The sequence below is a fragment of the Panthera onca genome, chromosome A3, assembly GCF_046562875.1.
Source record: "Panthera onca isolate mPanOnc1 chromosome A3, mPanOnc1 haplotype 2, whole genome shotgun sequence".
NCBI lineage: Eukaryota > Metazoa > Chordata > Mammalia > Carnivora > Felidae > Panthera > Panthera onca.
In genome coordinates, this window is record NC_138341.1 from 88,259,638 (window position 1) to 88,286,305 (window position 26,668).

General features: G+C 37.7%; 1 protein-coding gene and 1 non-coding gene across 2 annotated transcripts in view; both read left to right on the top strand.

The window, feature by feature from the left end:
- Positions 1-1,141: 1,141 nt before the first annotated feature.
- Positions 1,142-26,668, top strand: part of LOC132663708 (E3 SUMO-protein ligase RanBP2) — a 72,720-nt gene continuing 47,193 nt past the window's right edge. The window contains exons 1-2 of the mRNA XM_060610235.3: positions 1,142-1,345; positions 25,720-25,787. Of these exons, the coding sequence (XP_060466218.1) occupies positions 1,274-1,345; positions 25,720-25,787 (140 nt within the window). The 5' untranslated portion in view covers positions 1,142-1,273. The remainder of the gene's footprint in view (positions 1,346-25,719; positions 25,788-26,668) is intronic.
- Positions 16,155-16,291, top strand: LOC132672754 (small nucleolar RNA SNORA42/SNORA80 family). The gene has a single exon (XR_009607676.1). It is a non-coding gene; the product is annotated as a small nucleolar RNA SNORA42/SNORA80 family (small nucleolar RNA).

A 26,668-nucleotide genomic window follows, 5' to 3' on the forward strand; every position in this document is an offset into this window, starting at 1 on the left:
CCGCAAAAATACAAAGAACCGAAAACCTCCCGTTTCAAAGTAAACTGTGTAATTTCACAAATTAGATAAATTAATCAAAACAAAGTACTATTTTTAAATGGTAAATGTATTTTTTGAAGTTTATTTTGAAAGGGTGAGCGAGGGATGGGCAGAAAAAGAGAGTGAGAGAGAGAGAGAAAGAGATAGAGGGGGAGAATCCAAAGGAGGCTCCCAGCTGTAAGCGCAGAGCCAGATGCTGAGCTGTATTTCACACACAAACTGTGAGATCATGACCTGAGCCCAGACCAAGAGTGGGACGCTCAACCAACTAAGCCACCCAGGTGCCCCTAAATGGAAAATGTATTCTTTATTGTTGAAATATAATTTGAATTCAAATAAGTTTTTTCCAGACCTGTATATAAGTTGAGGAGTATCATTGTCAGAATATTTGACTTAAGAAGTTGATTTATTCCCGTTCTGAGAAAGCCATGCAATAAAAGCAGTCTCAGGGTCGTGGGGGAGGGGGAGCGTGGTGGTGGAAGTAAACATTTTTGAAGATTTGGAAAATACAGAAGACTCATCCTGACATGACTAGTGTAAATATTTGGGTATATACGGCTCTGCTATTGAAATATATATAAATCTGTGGGGCTATTCAAATTATTCCATTATAATAGTCTAAAAACTGTATTTATGGCCTATCTTTTAATTATGCACTTTAAATTTTCTCATATAACATGTTTTTTTTTTAAAAAACAGGGATTTTTAACATGTATTGCTTCGTATTCACACGTGTCCGACATAATCTATTTAACCAACAGCCTCCAGAAAGGTTTTTTCAATTTACCCGCTCACCAAAATGGGCTGAAAATGCTTTTTCTTTCCACGGCATCGCGTAATGAAGATTACGAAGAAACGGCCCAAAGTTTTGAGAACCCATCTGGGAAAACATTATCTCGCTGATCCAGTGACTAATCCTTGGAACCAGCGCGGCGTTGAACTCTCCTTTCCGGAATCTCACTACCCACGCTCTGACAGCCCAAATCCCACCAGGTCTCGGAGGGACCGCGCGGAGCCTAGGGCGGAGCCAGCCAGTCGGCTTCGCGGCGGGAGCGACGCCGACGTCGGCGTGGCGCACAGTGCTGTCGCAACACGCACGCGGGCTGAACCTCTCCTCGGTCGGCGACGACGCTGCGTCACTGGCTTTCGGGCGCTTCGCTCGCTCCTGGAGACGGAGACCGCTGTGGGCCTCGGCTCTGGCCTCCCGCGCCTTGGGAGTTAGGTCGCTGGCGCGATGAGGCGCAGCAAGGCCGACGTGGAGCGGTACATCGCCTCGGTGCAGAGCTCTGTCCCGTCGCCCCGAGAGGTGAGCGGGGCCTGGAGAGCCGGGCGGCCTCCGCCCTGGCCCTGCCATGGCACGGCGCAGCGCCGGCGTCATGGCTCCCGGCGGCCGCCGCTCCCTGGCGCGTTGAGGCGCCGGTCGGCTCGCGCGGTCCGGTGGGCGGCGTGGCGCTCGCGAGCTGGAGGGGGAGGAGGGAGTCCGCGGCGGGCTGCCGTTGGCGCCTGCTCTTCCTCTTCCTCCTGGCCTGCTCCTGACGGTCTTCGCTCGAGGGCCCATCCCGTCCGGGGGTTCTTTGGCTGCGCCCGCGCGGCCTCGTCTCTCGCGTTCAGGCGCCTGCCATATGCGGCGGATTTCTTCTTGTGTCCCGGACACTTACCCGCTGTGGTGGAAGCGGCATCTTTCAGGCTTTGGAGGTCGATGGAACCCAGCGGGGGACTGACGCAGCTCCCCGGTGGGCTTTTTCCTTCTTTGACGGGCGACCGTCGTAAGCATCAAGCGGACCGGAGCTGGGGCAACTACAGTTGGAATTCCCTGACCACGCACATGACACTGGAAGTCCCCCTATTTTGAGGCATCTGTCATTGTGCGTTTATGAAACGGTTCTGCTCCTACTCTTCACACTTCGCTCCCATTCCCACCGCTCTTAAGAGGCCTATTTGCCTTTTTGACAAACGCAGTCTTGGGAATTCTGAGTTTCTTACGGGCCATTGTTACTATGGCTTAAAATTTTTAAGCTTTTTGACATGCTCAGCGTATATTTCCTCTTTTAAGATAGTATGCCAGATATATTTTGGATTCATTGGAATTTTAGTGATTGAATGTGGCGGGTGGGGAAAAAGGATAAGGGTGGGTGGTGTGCACAAGATCTTGAGTCAGTTTGCTTGGGAGTTGAATCACAGCATTGCCATTTATAAACTATGATTTCAGGCAAGTTACGCTTCATCAATAAGATGGAGTAATGGTGTTGATAGGCAAGTTGCACTTCATCAATAAGATGGAGTAATGGTGTTGATAGGAGTATATAGGATGACCCATATTAAACCTTTAGAGCCATGCTTGGCACATAGTAAGGACAGTCATTCAAGGTCTCTTCTCGGCGAGGGCCTATGAAAATAAAGAGGTGTTAGGAAATTTTAAAAAAATCCAGGGACCGACATGATTATAATAGCTATAATTGTTTCTTCGATCATTTACTAGGCATATGTTATCATATGCTGTGTTCCCAACAATCCAGTGGATATTGAAACCTGGAGAGATTAAGGTACTTGTTAAAGGTCAAATAGGTGTCTCTGTAGGATTTTGGTAGTAGGTCTGTTTTAGTTTTTATAGGAGTAATGGAGTAGCCTGTTCCATCAGAAGAGAGAAATCAGTACCTACATAGAGACTGTAATTTCAAGCTGCTGGCATAGTCCTAAACACAAACGTGGTGTCAGAGTCTAAAACAGAACTTTTTACGGGTTTCTGTACCACTGAAACTGATACACTTGTTAAAAAGCAAGTTTAGAGCTTTCATGAGATTTTTAGTGAGGATTCTAACTCCCAAAAGATTGAGAGGCACTGGTCTAGACAGAATTTAGAATGTTCTTTGAACTACCTAACTTTTCCATCAAATAGGGGGTCGGGGCAAAATTTGAAGGACTGGTTATTATGGCTACCTCTGTTTTACATTTAAAGAGTAGTATTTTAATCAGATGTTTTTCTTCAAACATGAGAAATCATTTACTTTAGAACCTGGGGATTTCAGTGGGATTTTGATTAGCAAGTGAGTAACTTTTATAACAGGTGGTGGTATTCTATAAACTTAGGTCTAACTGAAAGGACAAAACAGGGTGCTTTGGAAGGGAGATGGAGGAGGCAGAGACTGGTTGTGAAGAGTAGAAAGATTAGTATTTACTTGGCTCGTAATTTGGTAGAGACTGACCACATGTGAACTGACTATGCTTTCTGTGATGTCCAACTTCTGGAATGCAGTGATGGGTCCATAGTCCTATGTTCCCAGGCTTTCATTATGCTTTCATTTGTTTGTCTCCTCTTTTGTCATTTTCTATTCCTTCACACCTGCTTTTGTCCTTATTGAAAATATCACTTGTGTTTCTTTAATTTTTCTTTCTCTAGTTGGCTTCTATTTAGTTTTCCTAGATTTCTGTTCAGTTGGCTTCCCATTCCACACCCCTAATTCCTACTGCTCAGAGGCAACCTGACGGCTCTTAGTTGTTTGTTCTGCCACTTACCACCTATACTTCAGACTTGTGAACAACATATATACATACTTTTATTTCTCCATCTCCTTTTCAACATTTTAGACACTTTCTACACTGTTCCTCCAGATTTCTGTCCACAGATCTTATTTCTCCTCCTTATTCTTCTAGTTCTGTTGTTGTAATTTTTAGTTAAATGAATAGTTTGTGTTTATGTAGTTATGGGAAGGTACATATCATAGCATATTTTTACATTTGAATCACCTTTAATATGTAGTTTTATTTTTCCTGGAGTTAATATTTGCTTTATGTTTTGGTTTGTTTAGTTATCAATGATGTATTACTAATTCTTTACCCAAACTCAGTTTAACTCTCAAGTGTGATCAAAGAGATCACATAATCTGTCAATTTCAGCTTAATTTTTTTTTTAAGTGTTTATTTTTGAGAGAGAGAGAGAGAAAGCATGAGCAGGGGAGGGGCAGAAAGAGAGGGACAGAAGATCTGGAGTGGGATCTGTGCTGACAGCAGAGAGCCCAATGCAGGGCTCCCAACTCATAAACTGTGAGATCATGGCCTGAGCCAAAGTTGGACACTTAACTGACTGAGCCACCCAGGTGCTCCTCAGCTTAAAATTTTTTAAGTGTCTTGCTTCTGGAGCACTCTTGTCTTACTCCTGGAGTCTGGACTGACTTCTGCTTCTCTTTGCTACACGGTTCTAGTCCTGGGACTTTGCTTTATCATCATCCTTAGAATTCCCTTCACTTTTTTTCTGTATTAAACTCTTGGTTTCTTGTAACTCATGTCCTCTTCCTCTATTTTGGTGTAGCACAATCATGTTTGCTTTGAGAAGGAATGGTTGGGAATTTTTTTTTTTTTTTTAACATTGTATGCCTGAAGAAGTCTTTTATCTAATTTATAGTTTTGTTTGTCAGATTCTAAAAGTATTGCTTCATTTTCTGATCATTTGTATTGTTAGAAATCTGATGTGATTCTTGTTATTGATATCTTGTAGGTTTTCTGGAAGTTTCCTTTCTTTTAAAACATTTTTTAAAAAATGTTTATTTTTGAGAGAGAGAGAGAGAGAGAGAGAGAGACCGTGAGTGAGGGAGGGGTAGAGAGAGAGGGAGACACAGAATCCAAAGTAGGCTCCAGGCTCAGTTCTGTCAGCACAGAAGCCGTCGTGGGGCTCGAACCCACAAACAGTAAGATCATGACCTAAGCCGAAGTTGGACACTTAACTGACTGAGCCACCCAGGCGCCCCTGGAAGTTTCCTTTCAATTGGAAAACGTATTTCCTTCAGTTCTGAGACATTGTGTTATTTGAGGATTTCTGCCCTGATTTCTACCCCCTTATCTATGTTTTTGTTAACTGAAAGTTGGTTCTGGTTTGATCCTCCATATTTTTTTCTTTTACTTGAGTCTTACGTTTGTTCTGTGTTTAACCTTATCTTCCACAGGAAGGGGTTTGGGGAACACATCATTTCAGTATCTTGACTTTGCATATCTGCTTCTATAACCCCTGCCCTCATACTTTTCAGAGGACTCCATAAGTTTGGAGCCCATTAGTTTGTACTGAGAACAAATCCATTTGCTTAAGCTCTTTCCAGGAGGTGTTGGGGACCTAGGAGTGGGGAGTCAGTTGTCTGTGCAAGATGAGGGTAATGTGGCATCTCTCCAGGTCTCAGTGTTTTTATTTTCAGCCCTACATCTGTTCTGATAGTTAGGAGGTTAGATGAATTCAAATATTTGCTTACAGTGGCATAAAATGTCATGAAGAGAAGTAGTGACTGATTCATGGATGTCCTGAATCATGGACTTGATTCATGGATGTCCTGAATCATGGACTGACTGAATTATGGATAATGTTGGCTCTTTTCTTCCTATCTATGTATCCTTAAACAAGGCACTTAACTTCCTTAAGGCTTTAGTTCCTTTATAAAATGAACAGAATGGGGACAGAAGATTATCATGTTTCCCCCAATTTTATGGTTCTATAGATTATTCTTTAAAAAATTTTTTTTAATGTTTATTTATTTTTGAGAGAGAGAGAGAGAGAGAGTGAGTGGGGGAGGGACAGAGAGAGAGGGAGACACAGAATCCAAAGCAGGCTCCAGGCTCTGAGCTGTCAGCACAGAGCCTGACGTGGGGCTTGAACCCATGAACCGTGAGATCATGACCTGAGCTGAAGTCGGACGCTTAACCGACTGAGCCACCCAGGCGCCGTTTGTTCTATAGATTATTCTTTAATAATTGCTGTTCAGTTATCTTAAGGTTGTCTTCTTTAATGAGATATTTGGAAGCAAAATAGTGGAGTTGGCTTTTCTATTATATGTTGACATTTAACTTGTGGGAATCTTCATTTTTTAAAAGGGGAAGAAAGTTGTCATAAACTACTTCTTATCTTAAATTTATAAATTTGGGGAGGGGGATAGAGGCCTTGTGTACCCAGTTCTGCTATATTCATTCTTTGCTTTCAAAAATATTTATGATGAACTGCAGTTCAGTCCTTGACTTGTTTTTCTCAGGTATTTGTTAATACTGAATGAAGTTTAAGATTGTAGTTCTTTTAAAATATATCCTGTTAAGGATGTACACACAATACTGTCATACTAAGGTCATGGAATAGTTTTCTGAGTATATGTCACTATTTTGATATAAAATAAAATATTTTATACAGCTTTATTGAGATATAATTCCCATGCCATATAGTCCACTCATTTATTAAAGTATATAGTGTGATGAATTTTGGTATGTTATGTTATTGATATTTTACATTGTAGTAAAATATATATAACAATATTTGCCATTTTAATGCCTTTTTAAAAAAGTTTTATTTTAATTTATTGTTAACGTAGAGTGTTATATTAGTTTCAGGTATACAATATAGTGATTCAACAATTTTATACATTATTCTGTGCTTATCATGATAAGTTTAAGTTTTTAATCCATATTAGCTATTTCATTGCCTCACTTCTCTGGTAACCATCAGTTTGTTCTCTATAGTTAAAAGTCTGTTTCTTGATTTGTCTCTCTTTTTTTCCTTTGCTTGTTTTGTTTTTTAAATCCACACTGAGTGAAATCATAGGGTAATTTGTCTTACTCTGACTGACTTATTTCACTTAGCATATTATACTCTAGCTCCATCCATGTCGTTGAGAATGGCAAGATTTCATTTTATTTTATGGTTGAGTAATAATCCATTGTTACTTCACACACACACCCACATCTTTATCCATTTAACTATTGATAGACATTTGGGCTGCTTCCATAACTTAGCTCTTGTAAAGAATGCTGCGATAAACATAGAGGTGCATGTATCCCTTTGAATTAGTGTTTTTGTATTTTTTGGGTAAATAGCCAATAGTTGCTATTACTGGATCATATGGTAGCTCTATTTTAACTTTTTGAGGAACCTCCATGCTGTTTTCCAGATTGGCTTCACAATTGCATTCCCACCAGCTGTGCAAGAGGGCTCCTTTCTCTCCACATCCTTGTCAACTTTTGTGTGTGTGTGTGTGTGTGTGTGTGTGTGCATGCACGCGTGCGCGTATGCCATTCTGACGGGTGAGATGATATCTCATTGTAGTTTTGAGTTGCATTTCCTGGATGATGAGTGATATTGGACATCTTTTCATGTGTCTGTTGACCATCTTGTATGGCGTCTTTGGAGAAATGTTACTACATTGTCTTCTGTCCATTTTTAAATTGGATTATTAGTTTTTTGGGTGTTGAGTTGTATAAATTCTTATATTTTGGATGTCATTTGCAAATATCTTCTCCTGCTCAGTAGTTGCCTTTTATTCTGTTGATTGTTTCCTTCACTGTGGAGCTTTTTATTTTGATGTTGTCCCAGTAGTGTATTTTTTCTTGTATTTCCATTGTCTCAGGAGACCTGTTCAGGAAAAGGTTTCTATTGCCAATGTCAGAGAAGTTACTTCCTGCGCTCTCTTCTAGGATTTTTATGGTTTCAGGACTCACATTTAGGTCCTTGATCCCTTTTGAGGTTGTGTGTGTGTGTGTGTGTGTGTGTGTGTGTGTGTGTGTTTGGTATAAAAAAGTGGTCCAGTTTCTTTCTTTTGCATGTAGCTGTTTAGTTTTCCCAACACAATTTGTGGAAGAGACTTTCTCATTGCATTATTCTTTCCTCCTTTGTTGGAGATTGACCATATAATTATGGGTTTGTTTTTGGGTTTTTTATTCTATTCTTCTGTGTGTTGTTTTTGTGCCAGTACCATACTGTTTTGATTACTGCAGATTTGTAGTATAACTTAACTCCAGAATTGTGATACATCCAGTTTTTTTGTCTTGTCCAAGAATTGTTTTGGCTGCTTGGGATCTTACGTGGTTGCATACAAATTTTAGGATTGTTCTAGCTCTGTGGAAATAGAGCTAGAGCTGTTGTGGAAATAGCTGTTGCTATTTTGAAAGAGATTGCATTGAATATGTAGATTGCTGTGGGTCAGTAGACATTTTAATATTTGTTCTTCCAATCCATGAGTGTGGAATGTCTTTCCATTTTTTGAGTGTGTTATCTTCAGTTTCTTTCATCATTGTTTTATAGTATTCACCTCTTTGGATAAATTTATTCGTAGACATTTTGTTGTTTTTGGTGCAGTTGTAAATGGGATTGTTTTCTTAATTTCTGTTTGCTGCTTCATATAGATTTCTGCATATTGGCTTTACTGAATTTATCAGTTCTAGTAGTTTTTTGGTGGAGTCTATGTTTAGTATGTCATCTGCAAGTAGTGGAAGTTTTATTTTTTCATTACCAATTTGGATGCCCTGAGATGAATAAATAACTCATTCACCTATATGCCCCAGATGATTTTCAAACTGCTGCTTCTATGCTGTATCTCTGTATGCTGTGGTACTTTAAGGGTGGGGACTCCCCCTTCCTAATGCTCACCAGGTTCTCAGAGCTAGGTCTTGATTTTTAAATTCCTTGGCCCCTCTTTCAGAGCCAGCTATTATGGCAATTCATCTGCCCCATGAGGGCTCCCTGGTGTGATAAACTATTTCCCTTCACTACACTACTGACTCCCTGCAAGCCGTGGATGGCCATGGTCCGTTTTGCTCCTAAACCAGGTCTCCTCACCTTTCTACCTTATTCCATGTGGCCTCTTCTCAACCTTTAGTTGTGGAATTTGTTCTGCTAGTCTTTGGATCATTTTGTGTGTTACTTACACTGATGTGCGTGTTCTCTAGTTTTATCTGTGGGATGAGGCAGGCTTAGTTAGGGTCCTCTTTCACCACCACACCATCTTCCCAGCCTTCATTTTAACCACTTTTTAAAAAATTTTATTTTTTTTAACATTTATTCATTTTTTGAGAGACAGAGAGAGACAGTGCAAGTGGGGAAGGGACAGAGAGAAGGAGACACGGAATCCGAAGCAGGATCCAGGCTCTGAGATGTCAGCACAGAGCACAACATGGGGCTCCAACTCATGAAGTGTGAGATCATGACCTGAACTGAAGTTGGACACTTAACCAACTGAGCCACCCAGATGCTCCTTCATTTTAATCACTTTTAAATGTACAGTTCAGTTGTATTAGTTCTATTCATAATGTTCAACTACTACGACTATTTCTAGAAACTTTTTATCACTTCAGGTAGAAACTTGGTAAAAAAAATTTTGTGTAGAAACTTAGTGACAATTAAGTAGTAACTAGTCAGGTTTCTCCTCTTACCTTCTGATTACCACTAATCTTTCTTTAAAAATTTTTTTTTACATTTATTTATTTTTGAGAGACAGAGCACAAGTTAGGGAGGGCTAGAGAGAGGAGACACAGAATCTGAAGCAGGCTCCAGGCTCTGAGCTGTCAGCACAGAGCCCAATGCGGGGCTTGAACCCACAAACCATGAGATCATGACCTGAGTTGAAGTCAGACGCCCAGCCGACTGAGCCACTCCATGCGCCCCTCTGCCATGCGCCCCTCTGCAAATCTTTCTTTATGAATTTGCTTGTATTTGATATTTCATGTAAGTGGGAGCTTACAGTATTTGTCTTTTCATATCTAGATTGTTTTACACTTGGGTTGTTTCTACCTTTTGAATTTTGCAGTAATGCTGCTGTGTACATGGGTGTATGAATATCTATTTGTGACCTTGTTTTCAATTCTTTTGGGTATATTTCCTGGAATAGAATTGCTGGTCATAATCTGTTTAACTTTTGATGAATCCCAAACTTTTTCCCATAGTGGCTTCACCGTTTTACATCCCCACCAGCCTGTAAGAGGGTTCCAGTTTCTCCACATCCTTGACAAGACTTGTAATTTTCTTTTTTTTATATCTTTCTTTTTAAATTTTAGCCATCCTGATAGATGTGGTTTTTCATTGTGGTTTTGATTTGAATTTTCCTGATTACTAATAATGTTGAGCATCTTTTTCTGGCTTACTGACCATTTGTATATTTTCTTTATAGAGAAATGTGTTGTCAGGTTCTTTGTCTTGGGCTTTTAATTGAATATTTGTTTTCTTGTTGAGTTGCAGAAATTATATATTGGATATAATTTCCAAATACTTTCTCCCATTCTGTATGTTGCCATTTCACTTTATTAAAAAAAATTTTTTTTAATGTTTGTTTTTGAGAGATATAGACAGAGCACAAGGTGGGGAGGGGCAGACACAGAATCCAAAGTGGGGGGGTGGAGAATCTTCAGGCTCCACATAGAACCTGACGTGGGGCTCAATCCCATGACCCTGGGATCACGACCTGAGCCAAAGTCCAGAGTCACTCAACCAACTGAACCACCCAGGTGCCCCAAAATGATGTATTCTTGATTGATTTTCTAATATTGAACCTTCCTTGCATTCCTGGGATAAACCTCAGTTGGCCATATATTGGGTGTATAATACTTTTAATGTGTTTTGGATTCATTTTGATGAGAGTATTTTGTTGAGAATTAAAGTTAAAAATTTTTAATTTTTTGCACAGTTTTAGGGCAGTTATGTTCACAGCAATATTGTGCAGAAGGTACAGATATTTTCCACATACTCCCTTTCTCCACGCATGCTTGGCCTCTCTCATTATCAACATTCCCTACAGAGGGGTGTCCTTGTTACAATCAAACCTACTGTGACACCTTATTATCACCCAAAGTCCATAGATTACCTTAGGGTTCACTCAAGGTGTACAATCCGTGGGTTTTGACAAATGTATAATGATATGTATACACCATTATTGTGTCACACAGAGTAGTTTTATTTCCCTAAAGATCCTTTGTGCTCTACCTGTTCATCCATCTTTCCCCCTCCTCCCTGGCAACCACTGTCTTTTTAGTGTCTCTATAATTTTGCTTTTCCAGAATGTCATATGGTTGGAATCCTACAGTATGTAGCCTTTTCAAATTGGCTCTTTCCATTCAGCAGTGCACACCTAAGTCTGTATATCTCTTCATGACTTGATAACTCGTTTATTTTAAAGATTCTTAAAAATTTTACTGGAGACAGCACGTTTGTGAGCCAGGAAGAGACTGGGAGGGGGATAGAGTAAGAGAGAGAATCTCAAGCAGGCTCCACACTCAATCTGGAGCCCAGTGTGGGTTTGTTCCCACGACCCTGGGATCATGACCTAAGCCAAAATCAAGAGTCAGACGCTCAACCAACTGAGCCACCCAGGTACCCTAAAAGTTGATTTGTTTTAAAGTGCTGAATAATATTCTCTTGTCTACATGTATCACAGTTTATTTACCTATTCATCTACTGAAGAACATTTTGGTTGCTTTGAAGATTTGGCTATAAACATCTGTACAGGTTTTTGGGTGCACTTAAGTTCTCAGCTCTTCTGAGTAAATACAAAGGAGCATCGTTGCTGGATCATATATACGTATATGTTTAGTTTTATAAAAAACTGCCAAAATGTCTTCCACAGTGTCTGTACCATTTTGTATTTCTACCAGAAATAAATGAGAGTTCCTGTAGCATCTCAGTCTTGCCAGCATTTGGTTTGTAAGTGTTCTGGATATTGGCTATTCTGATACGTAGTGCAGTTGCTGGGTGGAAGGGTAGTTCTATTTTTAGTTTTTTGAGGAACTTCCATACTATTTTCCAGAGTGGCTGCACCAGCTTGCATTCCCAAAATTGGCTTGTTTTCTTATTGTCAGTTGTTAGTATTGTATATTGGATAATAGTCTTTTCTCAAATGTTTCTTTTACAAGTATTTCCTCCCAGTTGTGACCTGTCTTTATTCTCTTGACAGTGTATTTTGCAGAACAAAACTTTTTTTTTCCAGAACAAAATTTTTAATTTTGATGAAGTACAGCATATCCATTCTTTCATGGAATGTGCCTTTGGTGTTGTATCTTAAAAAGTCATCACCAAACCTAAGGTCAATTTAGATTTTCTGGTGTTATCTTCTAGAAGTTTTATAGTTTTATGTTTCCATTAGGTTTGTGATCCATTTTGAGTTAAATTTTGTGAAGGGTATAAGGTCTGTGTCTAGATTTTTTTGTTTTTGTTTTTTGCATGTGGATGTCAGTTGTTCACAAACCCTTTATTTTCTCCATTATATTTCATTTGCTCCTTTGTCAGACCTCAGTTGACTCTGTGTCACCAGTGAGTGCTGTTCCCCCGCAAACCCCAATTCAGCCTCCACTGCTGCTAGGTGCTGTACAGCTGCATCAACTGCTTTTGGACATATCCAGCAGCTGGTTGAGGTCCATGCCACGGTAGGTGAATTTGTGGAAGGTGGTCTTCTTTTGCTCCACTTCTGCCATCTTGTCAGTACTTGAGAAGGGATCACCTAATACCACATTGTCTTGATTACTCTAGCTTTATGTAAGTATTGAAGTCAGGTAGTGTCTGTTCTTCCAGCTTTTTTCTTCTTCAGTGTTGTGTTGGCTACTCTGGGTTTTCTGCCTCTGTATATAAACTTTAGGATCACTTTGTTGATATCCACAAAATAACTCACTGGGATTTTGATTGGGATTGCTTTGAATCTATAACGAAGTTGGGAAAAACTGACATCTTGTCAAGATCAAATCTTCCCGTGAACATGGGACATCTCCATTTATTTAGTTCTTTGATTTCATTCATCAGAGTTTTGTAGTTACTCTTAGTAGATCTTACACCTGTTCTGTTAGATATATAACTACAGTTGGCCAATGAACAACATGGTTTGAACTGCACGTGTCCATTTATATGTGAATTTTTTTTAATAAATGAGGTATAGTATTGTAAATGTATTTTCTTCTATGGTTTTCTTTTTTTTTCTTCTTTATGATTTTCTTAATGTTTGTTCTTTGGTTTTATTATAAGAATACGACATGATGTCACATGCAAAATATGTATTAATCTCCTGTTTATGTTATTGGTAAGGCTTTTAGTCAATAGTGGGTTATTAGTAAAATTTTGGGGGAGTCAAAAGTTATATGTGGATTTTCAACTGAACAGAAGGTTGGCACCCCAACTCCTGCATTGTTCAAGGATGAACTGTATTTCATTTTTGGGGGTGCTAATATAAATCTTCAAATTCTGCTTGTTCATTGCTGGTATATAGGGAAGCGATTGCCTTTTTTTTTTTTTTTTTTTTTTTTAATTTTTTTTTTCAACGTTTTTTATTTTATTTTTGGGACAGAGAGAGACAGAGCATGAACAGGGGAGGGGCAGAGAGAGAGGGAGACACAGAATCGGAAACAGGCTCCAGGCTCCGAGCCATCAGCCCAGAGCCTGACGCGGGGCTCGAACTCACGGACCGCGAGATCGTGACCTGGCTGAAGTCGGACGCTTAACCGACTGCGCCACCCAGGCGCCCCGCGATTGCCTTTTTTATATTACTGTTGTATCCTTCGAACTTGCTTATTATTTCCAGGATTTTTTTAATCAGCTCTTCTGGATTTTCTACGTGGACAGTCATGTTGTCTACAAAGATACAGTAGTTTTATTTCTTCCTTACCAACTTGTGTATCTTTTATTTCCTTTTCTTACTGTATCAGCTAGGACTACCAGTATGATGATGTAAAGGAGCAGGGGCATCCTTTCCTTGTTCCTGATCTTAGAAAACTTTGACTTCCTTACCATTAAGTATGATGTTAGTTGTTTTGCAAACTGGTGCAGCCTCTCAGGAGAACAGTATGGAGGTTCTTCAAAAAACAAAAAATAGAACTATCCCATGATCCAGCAATTGCTCTATTAGGTATTTACCAAAAGGATACAAAAATACGAATTTTAAAGGGATCCATGCACCCCAGTGTTTATAGCAGCATTGTCAACGATAGCCAAATTTGGAGAGAGCCCAAATGTTCATTGACTGATGAAAGGATAAAGAAGATTAGTATATGGCGCTTGGGTGGCTCAGTCGGTTAAGCATCTGACTCCTATAGGGCAGGTCATGATCTCGCAGTTTGTGAGTTTGAGGCCGTGTTGGACTCTGTGCTGACAGCTCAGAGCCTAGAGCCTGCTTCAGATTCTGTGTCTCCCTCTGTCTCTGTTCCTCTTCCGCTTGCACTGTTAATGCTCTTTCTCAAAAATAAAGATTAAAAAAACATTTAAAAAATTGGTGTGTGTGTGTGTGTGTGTGTCTGTCTGTATATCTGTATGTATATATATACATATATATACAGATGTATGTATATACAGATATATACATATATATACATGTATATACATACATCTGTATATCTGTATATATATATATACAGATACATACATATATATATATACATACATATACATATATGTATATATATACATACAGATATACAGACAGACACACACACACACAAACAATGGAGTATTACTCAGCCATCACAAAGAATGAAATCTTGCCTTTAAAATGATGTGGATGGAACCAAAATATATGCTAAGCGAAATAAATCAATCAGAGATTGAAACCAATATTGCACTGTATGTTAACTAATGAAAATTAAATGTTTTGTTTATTTTTGAGAGAGAGAGAGAGCACGCAAGTGCACAGGCAGGGGAGGGGCAGAGAGAGAAGGGGACAGAGGATCCAAAGCTGGCTCTGCTGACAGCTTGATGTGAGGCTTGAACTCATGAACCATAGGATCATGACCTGAGCTGAACTCGGTCACTTAACTGATTGAGTCACCCAGGTGCCTGACAAAAATTTTAAAGTAAAAAAAAATAAATAAAGTTTGATGTTAGTTTTTGTAGCTACTCTTTATTAAGTTGAGGAAGTTTACCTCTGTTTCTGGTTTTGAGAATGTTTTTGTTTTTTTATGAACGGGTGTTGGATTTTGTCAAATGGTTTGCTACATGTATTGACATGATTAAGATATTTTTTTTCCTTTCTTTTTGTTTGTTAATGTGATGGATTACATTATACATCAATTGATTTTTGAAAGCTGAACCAGCCTTACATACCTGAGATAAATCCCACTTGGTCATGGTGTATTAATCTTTTTATACATTGTTGGATTTAATTTGCTGGTTTTTAAAAATTTTTTTTGAGGATTTTTGCAGCTATGTTTGTGAATGATGCTGGTCTGTAGTTTTGTTGTAATGTTTTTGTCTGGTTTTGGTATTAAGGTAATACTGGTCTCAAAGGATGAGTTAAAAGTTATTTGTTTTATCCTCTGAAAGATTGTAGAGAATTGATAGAATTTCTGTCTTATTTTTTTTTAAATTTTTTTAAAGTTTGATTTATTTTTGAGAGAGAGAGAGAGAGAGAGAGAGAGAATGAGCGGGGGAGGGGCAGACACACACACACACACACACACACACACACACACACACACACACACACACACACACACACACACACACACACGATCTGAAGCAGGCTCCAGGCTCTGAGCTGTCAGCACGGGGCTGGAATTCACGAACTGCAAGATCATACCTGAGCCGAAGTTGGATGCTTAACTGACTGAGCCACTCAGGTGCCCCAGAATTTCTTTCTTTCTTTCTTCTTCTATTTTTTCCCCAGAAATTCTTTCTTACTAAATGTGTGATAGAATTCACTAATGAATTTGGTGCTTTCTGTTTTGGAAGGTTATTATTTATTCTATTTATTTAATAGATATAGATCTATTTCTTGTGTGAGTTTTGACAGATTATGTCTTAAGGAATTGGTGCATTTCATGTAGGTTACCAAATTTATGGGCATTGAATTATTAATAGTGTTATCTTTAAAAAATATTTTTTGCTTTTAAAGTATTTTGAGTGAGAGAGAGAGAGAGAGAGAGAGAGCACGTGTGAGTGCGAGTGCAAGTGGGAGAGGGGCAGAGGGAGAATCCCAAGCAGGCTCTGCCTGGTCAGTGGAGAGCCTGATGGAAGGCTTGAACTCATGAACCACAAGATCATGACCTGAGCTGAAGTTTGACCCTTAACCAACTGAGCCACATAGGTGCCCTTTATTCTCTTTTTAGTCATGGGGTCTGTAGTGATCCCTTTTTTTATTTCTGGTATTAGTGATTTCCATCCTTTGTCTTTTTTCTTAAATTACCCTGACTGTATGTTTATTGATTTTATTGGTATTTTCAAAGAATCAGCCCTTGGTTTTGTTGATTTTATCTGTTTCTTACTGTGTTTCATGTTATTCTTTAATTTTTATTTTCTTTCTGCCTATTTTGGATTTGATTTGTTCTTTTTATAGTTTCCTAAGGTGGAGGCTTAGATAATTGATTTTACATTTTTTTCTAATATGGGTATTTGTTGCTGTAAATTTCTTTCTAGTGCATGGTGATGGAATGATGGCAGACCCTTCTCTGTGGGCCTTTCATAGTGTACCCATGCCAGAGGAGTGTGCAGCCCTGAACCATTGCCCAGCCTCCTCACTGGTGGGCTGTGAGCACTGAAGGGGACTGTACAGTGTGAAAAAAAAAATTCTCTGTAAACAGTGCTTTTGCTGTATCCCACAAATTTTGATAAGTATGTTTCTTTTTTTAGTTCAGACTACTTAAAAATTTGTCTTGAGACATCTTCTAGCCATGGATAATTTAGTAGTTTGTTGCTTAATTTCTAAATATGGAATTATTTAGCTACCTTTCTTTTACTCGATTGTGGTTTGAAATCATACATTATAGGATTTCTGTTCTTTTAAATTTGTTAAGGTGTGTTTCATGGCCCATAATGTATATTTTGGTGAATGTTTGATGTGAGCTTGAGAAGAATGTATATTTGTTGTTAGATGAAGTAGTCCATAGATGTCAATTATGTCCAGTTGATAGATGATACTGTTTAGTTCAATTATGTCCTTACTGGTTTTCTGCCTGCTGGGTCTATTGCTGATAGAGGGAACTAGAAGTTTCCATATATATATATTTTCCATATATATATAATATATATATATATATATTCCATATATATATATTCCATATATATATATTCCACATATATATATATCTTTAATATATATATACACACATATAGTGTTTTGTTTTTTACCTTACATGTACTGTGTGTAAGTGCATACATACCACGTTAAGAACTTCTATGTCTCCTAGGAGAAGAATTGACCACTTTATCAAAATGCTCCTCTTGATCCCAGATCACTTTGTTTGCTCTGAAGTGTTTTTTTTTTTTTAATCAATGTAGCTACTCTTGCTTGTTTGCTTTTGATTAGTGTTAGATTGGTATATCTTTTTCTAACCATGTATTTTTACCGATTTATGTATTTAGTGAGGTTTAAATGACATAAAATATATTAATTTCAGGCATACAACATAATCAGTATTCATATATATTGTGAAATGGTCACCACAGTAAGTGTAGTTAGCATCTGTCACCACAGAAATTTTTTTTCTTGTGATGAGAACTTAAGATTTACTCTACTGGTAACTCCTTCAGTTTTGTTTGTGTGAGAAAAAAAAATATTTCTTACCGAAGGATAATTTCATGGAGTACTGCACTCTAGGTTTGTTGTTTTTTTCTCTCAACTTTAAATATTTCATTCCACTCTTTTCTTGCTTGTGTAATTTTTGAGAAGTTAATTTCTTACCTTTGCTTCTGTTATAGGTGAGGTCTGTTTTCTTTAGCTTATATGTCATTTGTCTTTTATTTTCAGTTGTTTGAATATGATATATGTAGGTGAATTAGTATTATTGGCATTTATTCTGCTTGATGTTCCTTGAGCATCCTGGATCTGAGCTTCCTGGATTTGTGGGATTTTGTGTAACATTAAATTGGGGGAAATTCTCAGTAATTATTGTTTCAGATATTTCTCCTATTCCTTCATCTCTTCTCTTTTATTGTAGTCCTCTTTCATGGATGTTCTTCCTTTTGTTGTTCCATAATTCTTGGATATTATTTTATTTTTCCTTATTTTTTTCCTCTTTGCTTTTCACTTTGTAGATTTTTTTTTTTTTTTTTTTTTTTTTTTTTTGAGATATCCTCAAGCTTGGAGATTCTTACTTCAGCCATCAAAGGCTTTCTTCATTTCTATTTTTTTTCTCTAGAATTTCTTTTTAGTGCTTTAGAATTTTTATCTCTCTGCTTACATTGCTCATTTGTTTTACTTTATCCTTTGGGATCTTTAGCGTATTAGTCATAGTTACTTTAATTTTCAGTCTGATATAATTCCAGTATCTGTTGCATATCTGAGTCTGGTTCTGATGCTTGCTTTATCTTTAAACTTTTTTGTTTGTTTGTTTTGCCTTTTAGTATGTCTTGTCATTTTTTTTTTTTTTTTCCTTACAGCTGGACACGATGTAGTTGGTAGAACTTAAGTAATGTGATGGAGTTTTTATCTCTCAAACTTGCCCACACTGAGTTTCCAACAATTGTCTATTACAGTTTAGGTTTTCCTACCTTGATATTGGTTGATTTTGGTTCCTGTGGGGATTTCTGCTGTGGTGAGGTTTGATTCTCTGTATTTATCTCCGAGTTTGGAAGGTAGTTAGTGACCTAACTTCTTTTATTATAGATCTAAAAAGAGCTGTGTTTTTTGTTTTTTGGTTTTTTTAGTTCAGCTTCTTACTTGTTGTTTGGGCAGTGTGGCTACTTCTAAGTTCTTATATACCAGACTGGAAACTGGATGTCTGGAGTCAATTTTAAAGGATTTGTCCTTCTTTTTTTCAATTGTGATAGGACTATATAAGATGATATAATTGATTTAAATAGTTATTCTTTTGTCTGGTTAATCTCTCCCTATTAGCTTTTGGGTTATAAAAACTAAAATACTGTTTCTGAAACTCTTTTGAGTAATTTGTTTTATCTTTGCATTTCTAAATTGGTGCCACTGTAAATAATCTGAGATTTCCAACTTCAGCTGAGTCTCCAGCATTCCACAGTCCATTTACCTGTCCCTTTCCCTAGGGCTTATAAATTATAAAAAAAAAAAAACCACATAAAGTTTACATCTTAACCATTTTTAAGTGTGCAGTTTATTAGTGTTAGTGCACATTGTTACGCATCAGAGCTGCAGAATATTTCCATCTTGCAAAACTGAAGCTTTCCACCCGTTGCACAACTCACCATTTTTCCCTTCTTCTAGCCTTTGGAGACCATTTGACTTTGTTTCTATGAATGTATTACTTTGGTTACTTCATATAAGTGAGTTTATACAGTATTTGTTTTTTTGACTGGTTTACTTAGTATAATATCAAGGTTCACCAATGATGTACCTTGTGATACAATTTCCTTCCTTTTTAAGGCTAAATAACATTCTGTTGTTTGTATTGTGCATATTACATTTTATTTATTCATTCATCCCTTGAAGGACAAAGGTTGCTTATATTAACCCTTGGCTGTTATGCATAGTGCTGTTATGAATATGAGTATGCAGATATTTTTTCTTTTTTTTCTTATTTATTCTTTCATTCATTTATTTATTTAGAGAGTGTGAGTGAGTGAGGGGCAGAGGAGAGAGAGATAATCCCATGAGGTGCAGAGAGAAGGAAAGAGTGTGGAGCTAGGAGCAGGGCTCACCAGATGCAGGGCCTGAGCTCACAAACCGTGAGCTACCCAGTTGCCCCTGCAGATATTTTTTTCAATACCTTGCTTTCAGTTCTTTTGGTTATATACCCAGAAGTTGGATTGCTGGATCATATGATAGTTTTTATTTTAGTTTTATGAGGAATCACCATACTGTTTCCATAATGGTTGCACTGTTTTGCATTTCCATTAACAATGAACATGGGTTCCATCTTTTCCATATTATTATCAACAGTTGTTATTTTCATTTTTTTTCTTTTTGGATAGTAGTCATCCTAATGGTTATGAAGTACTATCCCATGGTGACTTTGATTTCCATTTCCCTGATGATTAGGCCATTCATATATCATTTTTAGAGAAATGTCTGGTATAAAGTCTTTTGCTCATTTTCTAGTTGGGTTATTTGATTTTGTGTTATTGAGTTGTAGGGGGGTTTTAAAATCTATCCTACATATTACTCTTTTATCAACTGTATGGTTTGCAAATATTTTCTCCCATTCTATAGGTTGACTTTTTATCCTGTTAATTGTGTCCTTTGATGCACAAACATTTTTAAGTTTGATGTAGTCCTTTTGGTCTATTTTTACTTTGTTTCCCATGCTTTTGGTGTCAATTCCAAGAAATCCATTGCCCAATCATATGTCATACAGCTTTTCCCCTGTGTTTTCTTCCAGGAATTTTATAGTTTTGAATCTTAGTTTTAGGTCTTTAATTCATTTTGAGTTAATTTTTGCACATGGTATAAAATAATGGTCCAGCTTTACTCCTTTGCATGTGGATGCCCAGTTTTCCCAGCACCATTTGTTAAAGACTGTCTTTTCTCCATTGAATGATGTTGACAACCTTGTTAGAGATTATGTATACATGTGAGTGTTTATTTCTGGGCCATTTACCTGTCCTTGATCACCACCTTATCTTCTTCCTTTCAGTCACTGTATTAGAACTTCACTGTCCACCTCAAATTCTTCACAAGTTTTACTCATCAAACTACCTTGCCTCTTTGGTAAACTGAGACTACTGGCAGTGAACCACCAGGCCCTAGTCATTATTCTGTTATCCATATATTTCCTCTTTTTTTTTTTTAATTTTATTTTTTATTTTTTAAAATTTACATCCAAATTAGTTAGCATATAGTGCAACAATGATTTCAGGAGTAGATGCCTTAGTTCCCCTTACCTATTTAGCCCATCCCCCCCACAACCCTTCCACTAACCCTCAGTTTGTTCTCCATATTTATGAGTCTCTGTATATTTCCTCTTCAGCGTTCCTCCCTGATGCCTTTTTTTTTTTGTTCTCATCCCTTTCAGCTTTCTGAGCCCTGATTTCTCCTTTTTCATTCAAATTCTCAACTGGCAGTTTTTCCTTAGCATGAAAAACACATTCATGTTCTTTGTCCTAATAACTGTCCACATCCATGTTCTGTCATTGCCCTGTTTCTTCCCTCACTTTGTTAGGCTCTTTGAAAATGATTTTGGGACACCGGAGTGGCTCAGTTGGTTGAGTGACCAACTTCAGCTCAGATCATGATCTCACGGTGGGTGGATTCAAGCCCCACGTCTGTCTTTGTGCTGACAGCTGATAGCGCGGAGCCTACTTTGGATTCTCTGTCTCCTTTTCTCCCTGCCCCTCCCCTGCTCAAATTCTCTTTCTCTCTCTCTTCCCTCCTCCCTGCCCCCCCGAAATAAACATTAAGAAGAAAAAAAGAAAATGATTTAGCAGTATTGGTTCCTTAAGAGAAGAAAGAGTGTGATATCCAAATAGAAAATTTGTATATATATTTTTATGAGTTGAAAAAACTGCTTGGGGGCCTCACCTGGGTGTTAAGCATTTGACTTTGGCTCAGGTCATGATCTTGCAGTTTGTGAGTTTGAGCCATACATCGGGCTCTGTGCTAACAGCTCAGAGCTTGGATCCTCTTTCAGATTCTGTCTCTCTCTGCCCCTCCCCCATTTGTGAGCGATGTTTAATTAGTTAATTAATTAGTTTGAGAGAGCTCAAGCAGGGAAGGGGCAGAGAGATTGGGAGACAGGGGATCTGAACCGGCCTCTGTGCTGACAACAGTGAGCCCAATATTGGGCTCGAACTCATGAAATGTGAGATCATGACCTGAGCTGAAGTTGGATGCTCAACTGACGAGTCACCCAGGAGTCCTGGGAAAGGGGTTTTATTAAGTTAAGGTGCTATAACAGAAGACTTATGTGGCATTGCTAAATGACATTCGAAAGAAGTAGAGAAAATATGGATAATATGGATCATTTAGTAGATGTTACTTGAACAGTTGCCACTTACTTAATGAATTTTTTTGGTTTAATAACTTATTTAAAAAAATTGGGCTTTAGCCTGTATTATTGACCAAATTAAGTTTTAGACTTAAAAGTAATTTTAGAGAAACTGAAAGAAAATATAGATGAGTATTAATCTCATATGAGAAAGATCCTTTTACCATATAATTTGAAAAAAATGAACAGCAAAGATAGTTTTTACTGCATACAAGTTGAAGCTTTATTTCACAAACACATTAAACACTGAATTAAAGGTGGCAACCTGGGAAAGCTTTGTAAAAAGCCCTCAAATGTCAGTATGGTTTAAGAACCATTAAGGGTTTTAAGAACTCTTTAAAAATTAGTGAGATAATCTTTTCTCTGTCCTTTCAAAGTTGAGAATGGCTAAAGTATGTTAGCGGCGAACTGATACTATAAATATTTCAGTGTGAATATTAGAAACTGATCTTCTTAATCAGAGAAATACCAGGTTGACTTAGTCATACCTCTTCTACTTACCAAATTAGTGATGAGTGAAGAAATGGGAAAAATTAATTTTGAAGAATATGCACTCTGACTTAGGCTTTCAAATACTGAGTAGGGAAGTAAATAGGTAGACGCTTTAGGGAAAATTGGCAGTATAGCAAACGGTTCAAATATTTATATTCTTTGAACTAGTTATTTAGTTTTTAGGAATTTATTAGGAAATAATCGGGTACACAAATTTATGTGTATTTCAGTAAATAGTGAATATGTGACACCTGCCAGTTAATATTCTTGGTTCCATGGTGGTGGACAAGCCACAGGGGCCTTACCTTAGTGGAGCCTTACAGTTTTGAGGGATAGACACCCATAATAACAAAAATAATTATGACCTGTATGAATTCAGTGAAGGAAATAAACAGGATTTTGTGAGAAATAATGAAGAAGGTGTACTTCAGTCAGGGAAGACAGTGGGAGAGTGCTGTCCAGAATTGTCTGAACCACAACTGTGCTGCTGTGTTGTCCTGCCTAGATGGGATTCTGTAAGTGTTTAAGTGTATATGTCTTAGTTGCTCATCTGGTAAGCTCATGCAGGCAGTTGATGTCTGAACTGTGGCTCCTCTTTGTACTGAGCAGATTATTATATAAACAACCCATTATCATCAGAGTCAAATCAGTTTGTCTCATTAAGGTCTAAACTCAGCTCGTGTTGGGTGAAGATCTCAATAAACCTAGTTCTCTTAGTGAGTGAACAATACAGTGATAGGTGACTTCTGCTTCACAAAGATAGGAAGAAGTGATATCAGGGACCAAACAGTGAGATTTCTGAGGGTTTGGCTGCCCAAAGTTAGTATGGTAACTTTTCCAGCATCTCCTCAAAACTTAAAAAGATCAGAAGGATTCAGAGACCCCACTTTCTGGGTCTGTATTCCTACTGAAAATGTAGATTTTTTTTTTTTTTTCTTTTTTTCCCCCTTTTGCTTCACTGGAGTTTGCTCTCTTTACTCAGCTAAGGATACCTGTGTTATGTTTTTGACAGATATACTGGACCCAGCCCTGCTTCCCCATTGTGTACAGGGGAGGTGAGAGGGAGGTGAGTGGCACAGGTGGCCTCCCTCTTATTCTACACTTCTCGTTGTTTCACTGTGCCAGACTAGAGTCATGCCCAATAGAGTGATTTTTTTTGTTTTTGTTTTTTTGGAGGGTCAGGTGATTCTCTGAAACTTATTTCCCCTTAGTTGTGGTTTAATTAGGATAGTGAGAATCTTGTTTGTTCATTCATGTGTGTGTTTATTTAGATGATGAGGCATTGGTCTACTTTAAGGGAATTAATAGTTTCTTTTTCATTTACATACATTCATTGAATTTCTATGACATTGAAAACACTGGATGGAAATCATATCACATTAATGCCTGCTGTTGGCCAGATTGTTTAAAACATTCCTCAGGGCTGCCCCCGTTAGAGAGATGCATTCTGGTTTTAGTCATTGGCTAAAATTAAACTATAGTATGCAAAGGCCAGATGAAGTAAAGTTGAAGTAAAGAGCTGGATAGGGGCCATATCATGCTAGTCTTTGGTGAGAGATTTGGGCATTTTCAAAGTATAATTGGAAGCCATGGCAGAATTTTAAGTTTTAAGCAAAGGCATAACATGAATTGTCTTATGTTTGAAATTATACCCCTTTGGTGAATGAATTAGATGGGAGGAAAAATATATACAAGGAAGCAGGAACGAATTAGCTTTAGAAGTCCTAGAGAGAGATCATAGCAGGCTTAGACTTCGGTGGTAGCAACAGAGCTGTAGAAAAATGGATGGATTGAGGGGCGCCTGGGCGGCTTAGATGGTTGACCATCTGACTCTTGATTTCGGCTCAGGTCATGATCCCAGGGTTGTGGGATTGAGCCCCATGTTAGGCTCTGTGCTGAGTGTGGAGCCTGCTTGGAATTCTGTCTCCTTCTGTCCTTCTCCCCCCACCCCCCCTTGTTCTTTCTCTCTCAAATTAAAAAAAAAAAGAAAGAAAAACTAGTAGATTGAGATAACATAGAACTGACAGGTTTTGGTGATGATATTTTATATTTTGCACATAAGTTTAGAGCTCAGGAAAAATGAGAGCCAAAGGTCTATATTTTATAGTCAACATATCAGTGGTCATAGGTGAGATTCAGTATATGTTGCTGATGAGATCTCCTGAAAGGGTAGAGGGTTTAGGACTAGGGGAAGTCTGTGAGGAAGAGCCTGAGAAGGAGTGCTACTAAGGTAGAAGTCAAACTAGAGAGCCTGGTATCTTTGAAGTCATGAGAAGAGTAATTTAAGAAGATGAATGTGATTTAAGAGTATTTTCTGTAGGTTTCATTGAAAAGGAAAAGTTGAAACATAGTAAACAGTGGGGATTAAATTATTGTAATCGAGGTGCTGCCTAGTCTGCCCTAGATAACCACATCACTTCAGGTATCTGATCAAATATCTTGATGAGACCTTTTCTGACAATTCTGTCTCTCTCTTACTTTATAGAATCTATAAATTCTATAGAATTTTTTATCTATAAAATCTATAGAATCTATTTGTGCCCCAGCACCGTTACCAACTAGGAAAGAAGAAACAACTAAATGGGCACAATGTTAGTTAGGATTCTGTGATTTGTGAGATGAATACTGGTTTTAGCTTTGTTTAAAATGTGACATACTATAAATAATAGATGAAATAGTACAAAATAGCACTCTGTTTTCCTCCTGTATAGATAACAGTTTGCTTGTCACCACTCCTAAAATGCAGGCTTCGTGAAGACTGATGTTTTTGTGTACTACTGGTTCCCCAGTGCCTGGAACAGTGCCTGGTGAATAATAGTAGGCATAGCGAACAAATCCTAAATCTGCATTTTTTAGAATAAAAAGAATAAATGAAAACATACTGCTTTGTAGTAGACTTCTTCACTTAATATATTGATTTTTTTTTTCCTGTGTCCTTGTATAGTTTTCAAAGATTAGGTGTTTGATGGCTGTGTACTCTTTTATCATGTGTGTACAACATTATCTGGTGTGTCCCAGCATTTTAAACTTGGGAATAAAAGAGCCAGCATGTGGACTTGGCTTATTACTGGAAGAATTCAACTTTTATTTCTGCCTTTTTAATTTCTTGAGGGTAAAATAGTGATCTGTAGAGATAATAGTACCTGGACCAGAGAGTCCCCGGTGCCTTACTGGAATGGAAGTACCTGCTTATTTTTCCCCATAAAGGCTTACATATGACCAGAGAAGAGAGGTTTCTAGTATACCTCACCTTCCTTAAGAAAACAGGTTTCTGTTGGTTTAGTTATCTTTAAAGTGAGAGAGTGGCACTACATGGTTTTCAGGTTTCTTGCTGGTAATAAATTCTTAATTTCTGACATCGTCTTTTGTTTTGCTGTTTTTTAAATTTATTTTTTGTTTTATGATGAGAATTATAAAACATGGAGTCATGACTTTTACAATATATATGCATTTATACAGGCAGTTTTTTTCCTACCTTTTAGGTGAACAGAAATCAAATATATTAATATTAATCTCATTAGGACAAATTTTTAGTTCTGTGAAAACTTTACAAAGTTCAAAATATGAAAAGTAAAAACTCTTAATTTTTTTTTTTAGAAGTCAATGAAGGGATTCTATTTTGCAAAGCTGTACTATGAAGTAAAAGAATACGATCTTGCTAAAAAGTAAGTACCAAACTGTAAACATACTTTAGTTTTCTAAAATCAATTTTTCCCCTTGTATTCTTACTTGAAATGGCTGAAAATATGATGTTTTAGCAGTTCTTCTTCTTCCATGTTCTGGAAATAAAGTATTCGATCACTTCAGACTGTTATAAAGAACTAGCCTCAATTCCATGGAGATTGAGCCTAGAATGAGTATTTTCTGCATGCCCGCTGCTTGTTTATACTCAGGACAAGAAATCATTAGGCTTAAAACACTTCTAAGGAATAAAGAGAACCGTGTTTATTTTTAATTTCTTTCTGGTTAGATACCTATTACTTTAATCAGTTTGAAAATTACCAATGAATATAAAATTAAACTGTGATTTCTGGGCAGGAGAATGAATAGCTTCTATAAAAGATCTTTAATTGACTCAGTAGGTAACACTCTGAGGCTTTGTCTCATCTGTAAGGCAAAGAAGGTTGGTGATCGATTGGGAGTGGCTTAAGGCAGGAAATTAGAAGGGAAGGCAGGCAGGTTAAAGCATTAATGGGAAGATGGAAATGCTATTAAGTAAGGAAAATGGTAACACCTTTATTTAACAGCAGTGGGGCTGTCAACACTGTTCCTTATTAATATGACACTTTTTCCTTCAGATTTGGTCTTTGGTCTAACTTCTCTTAGGTAATACTCACTGAGCCTTGAAGATGTTTAACTTATTTTTTAGCTGTTACCTGATGTAAGAAATGGAAATTACCTACATTTACTAGTTTATTTAGTAATTTTTCCTCTGTTCTATTTTAGATGGGAACAGTACTGTTAGATATTATATTTTTATTTAGAAGGTGAATAGTACATTCTTGGGGCACCCTGGCTGGCTCACTCAGTAGAGCATGCAACTCTT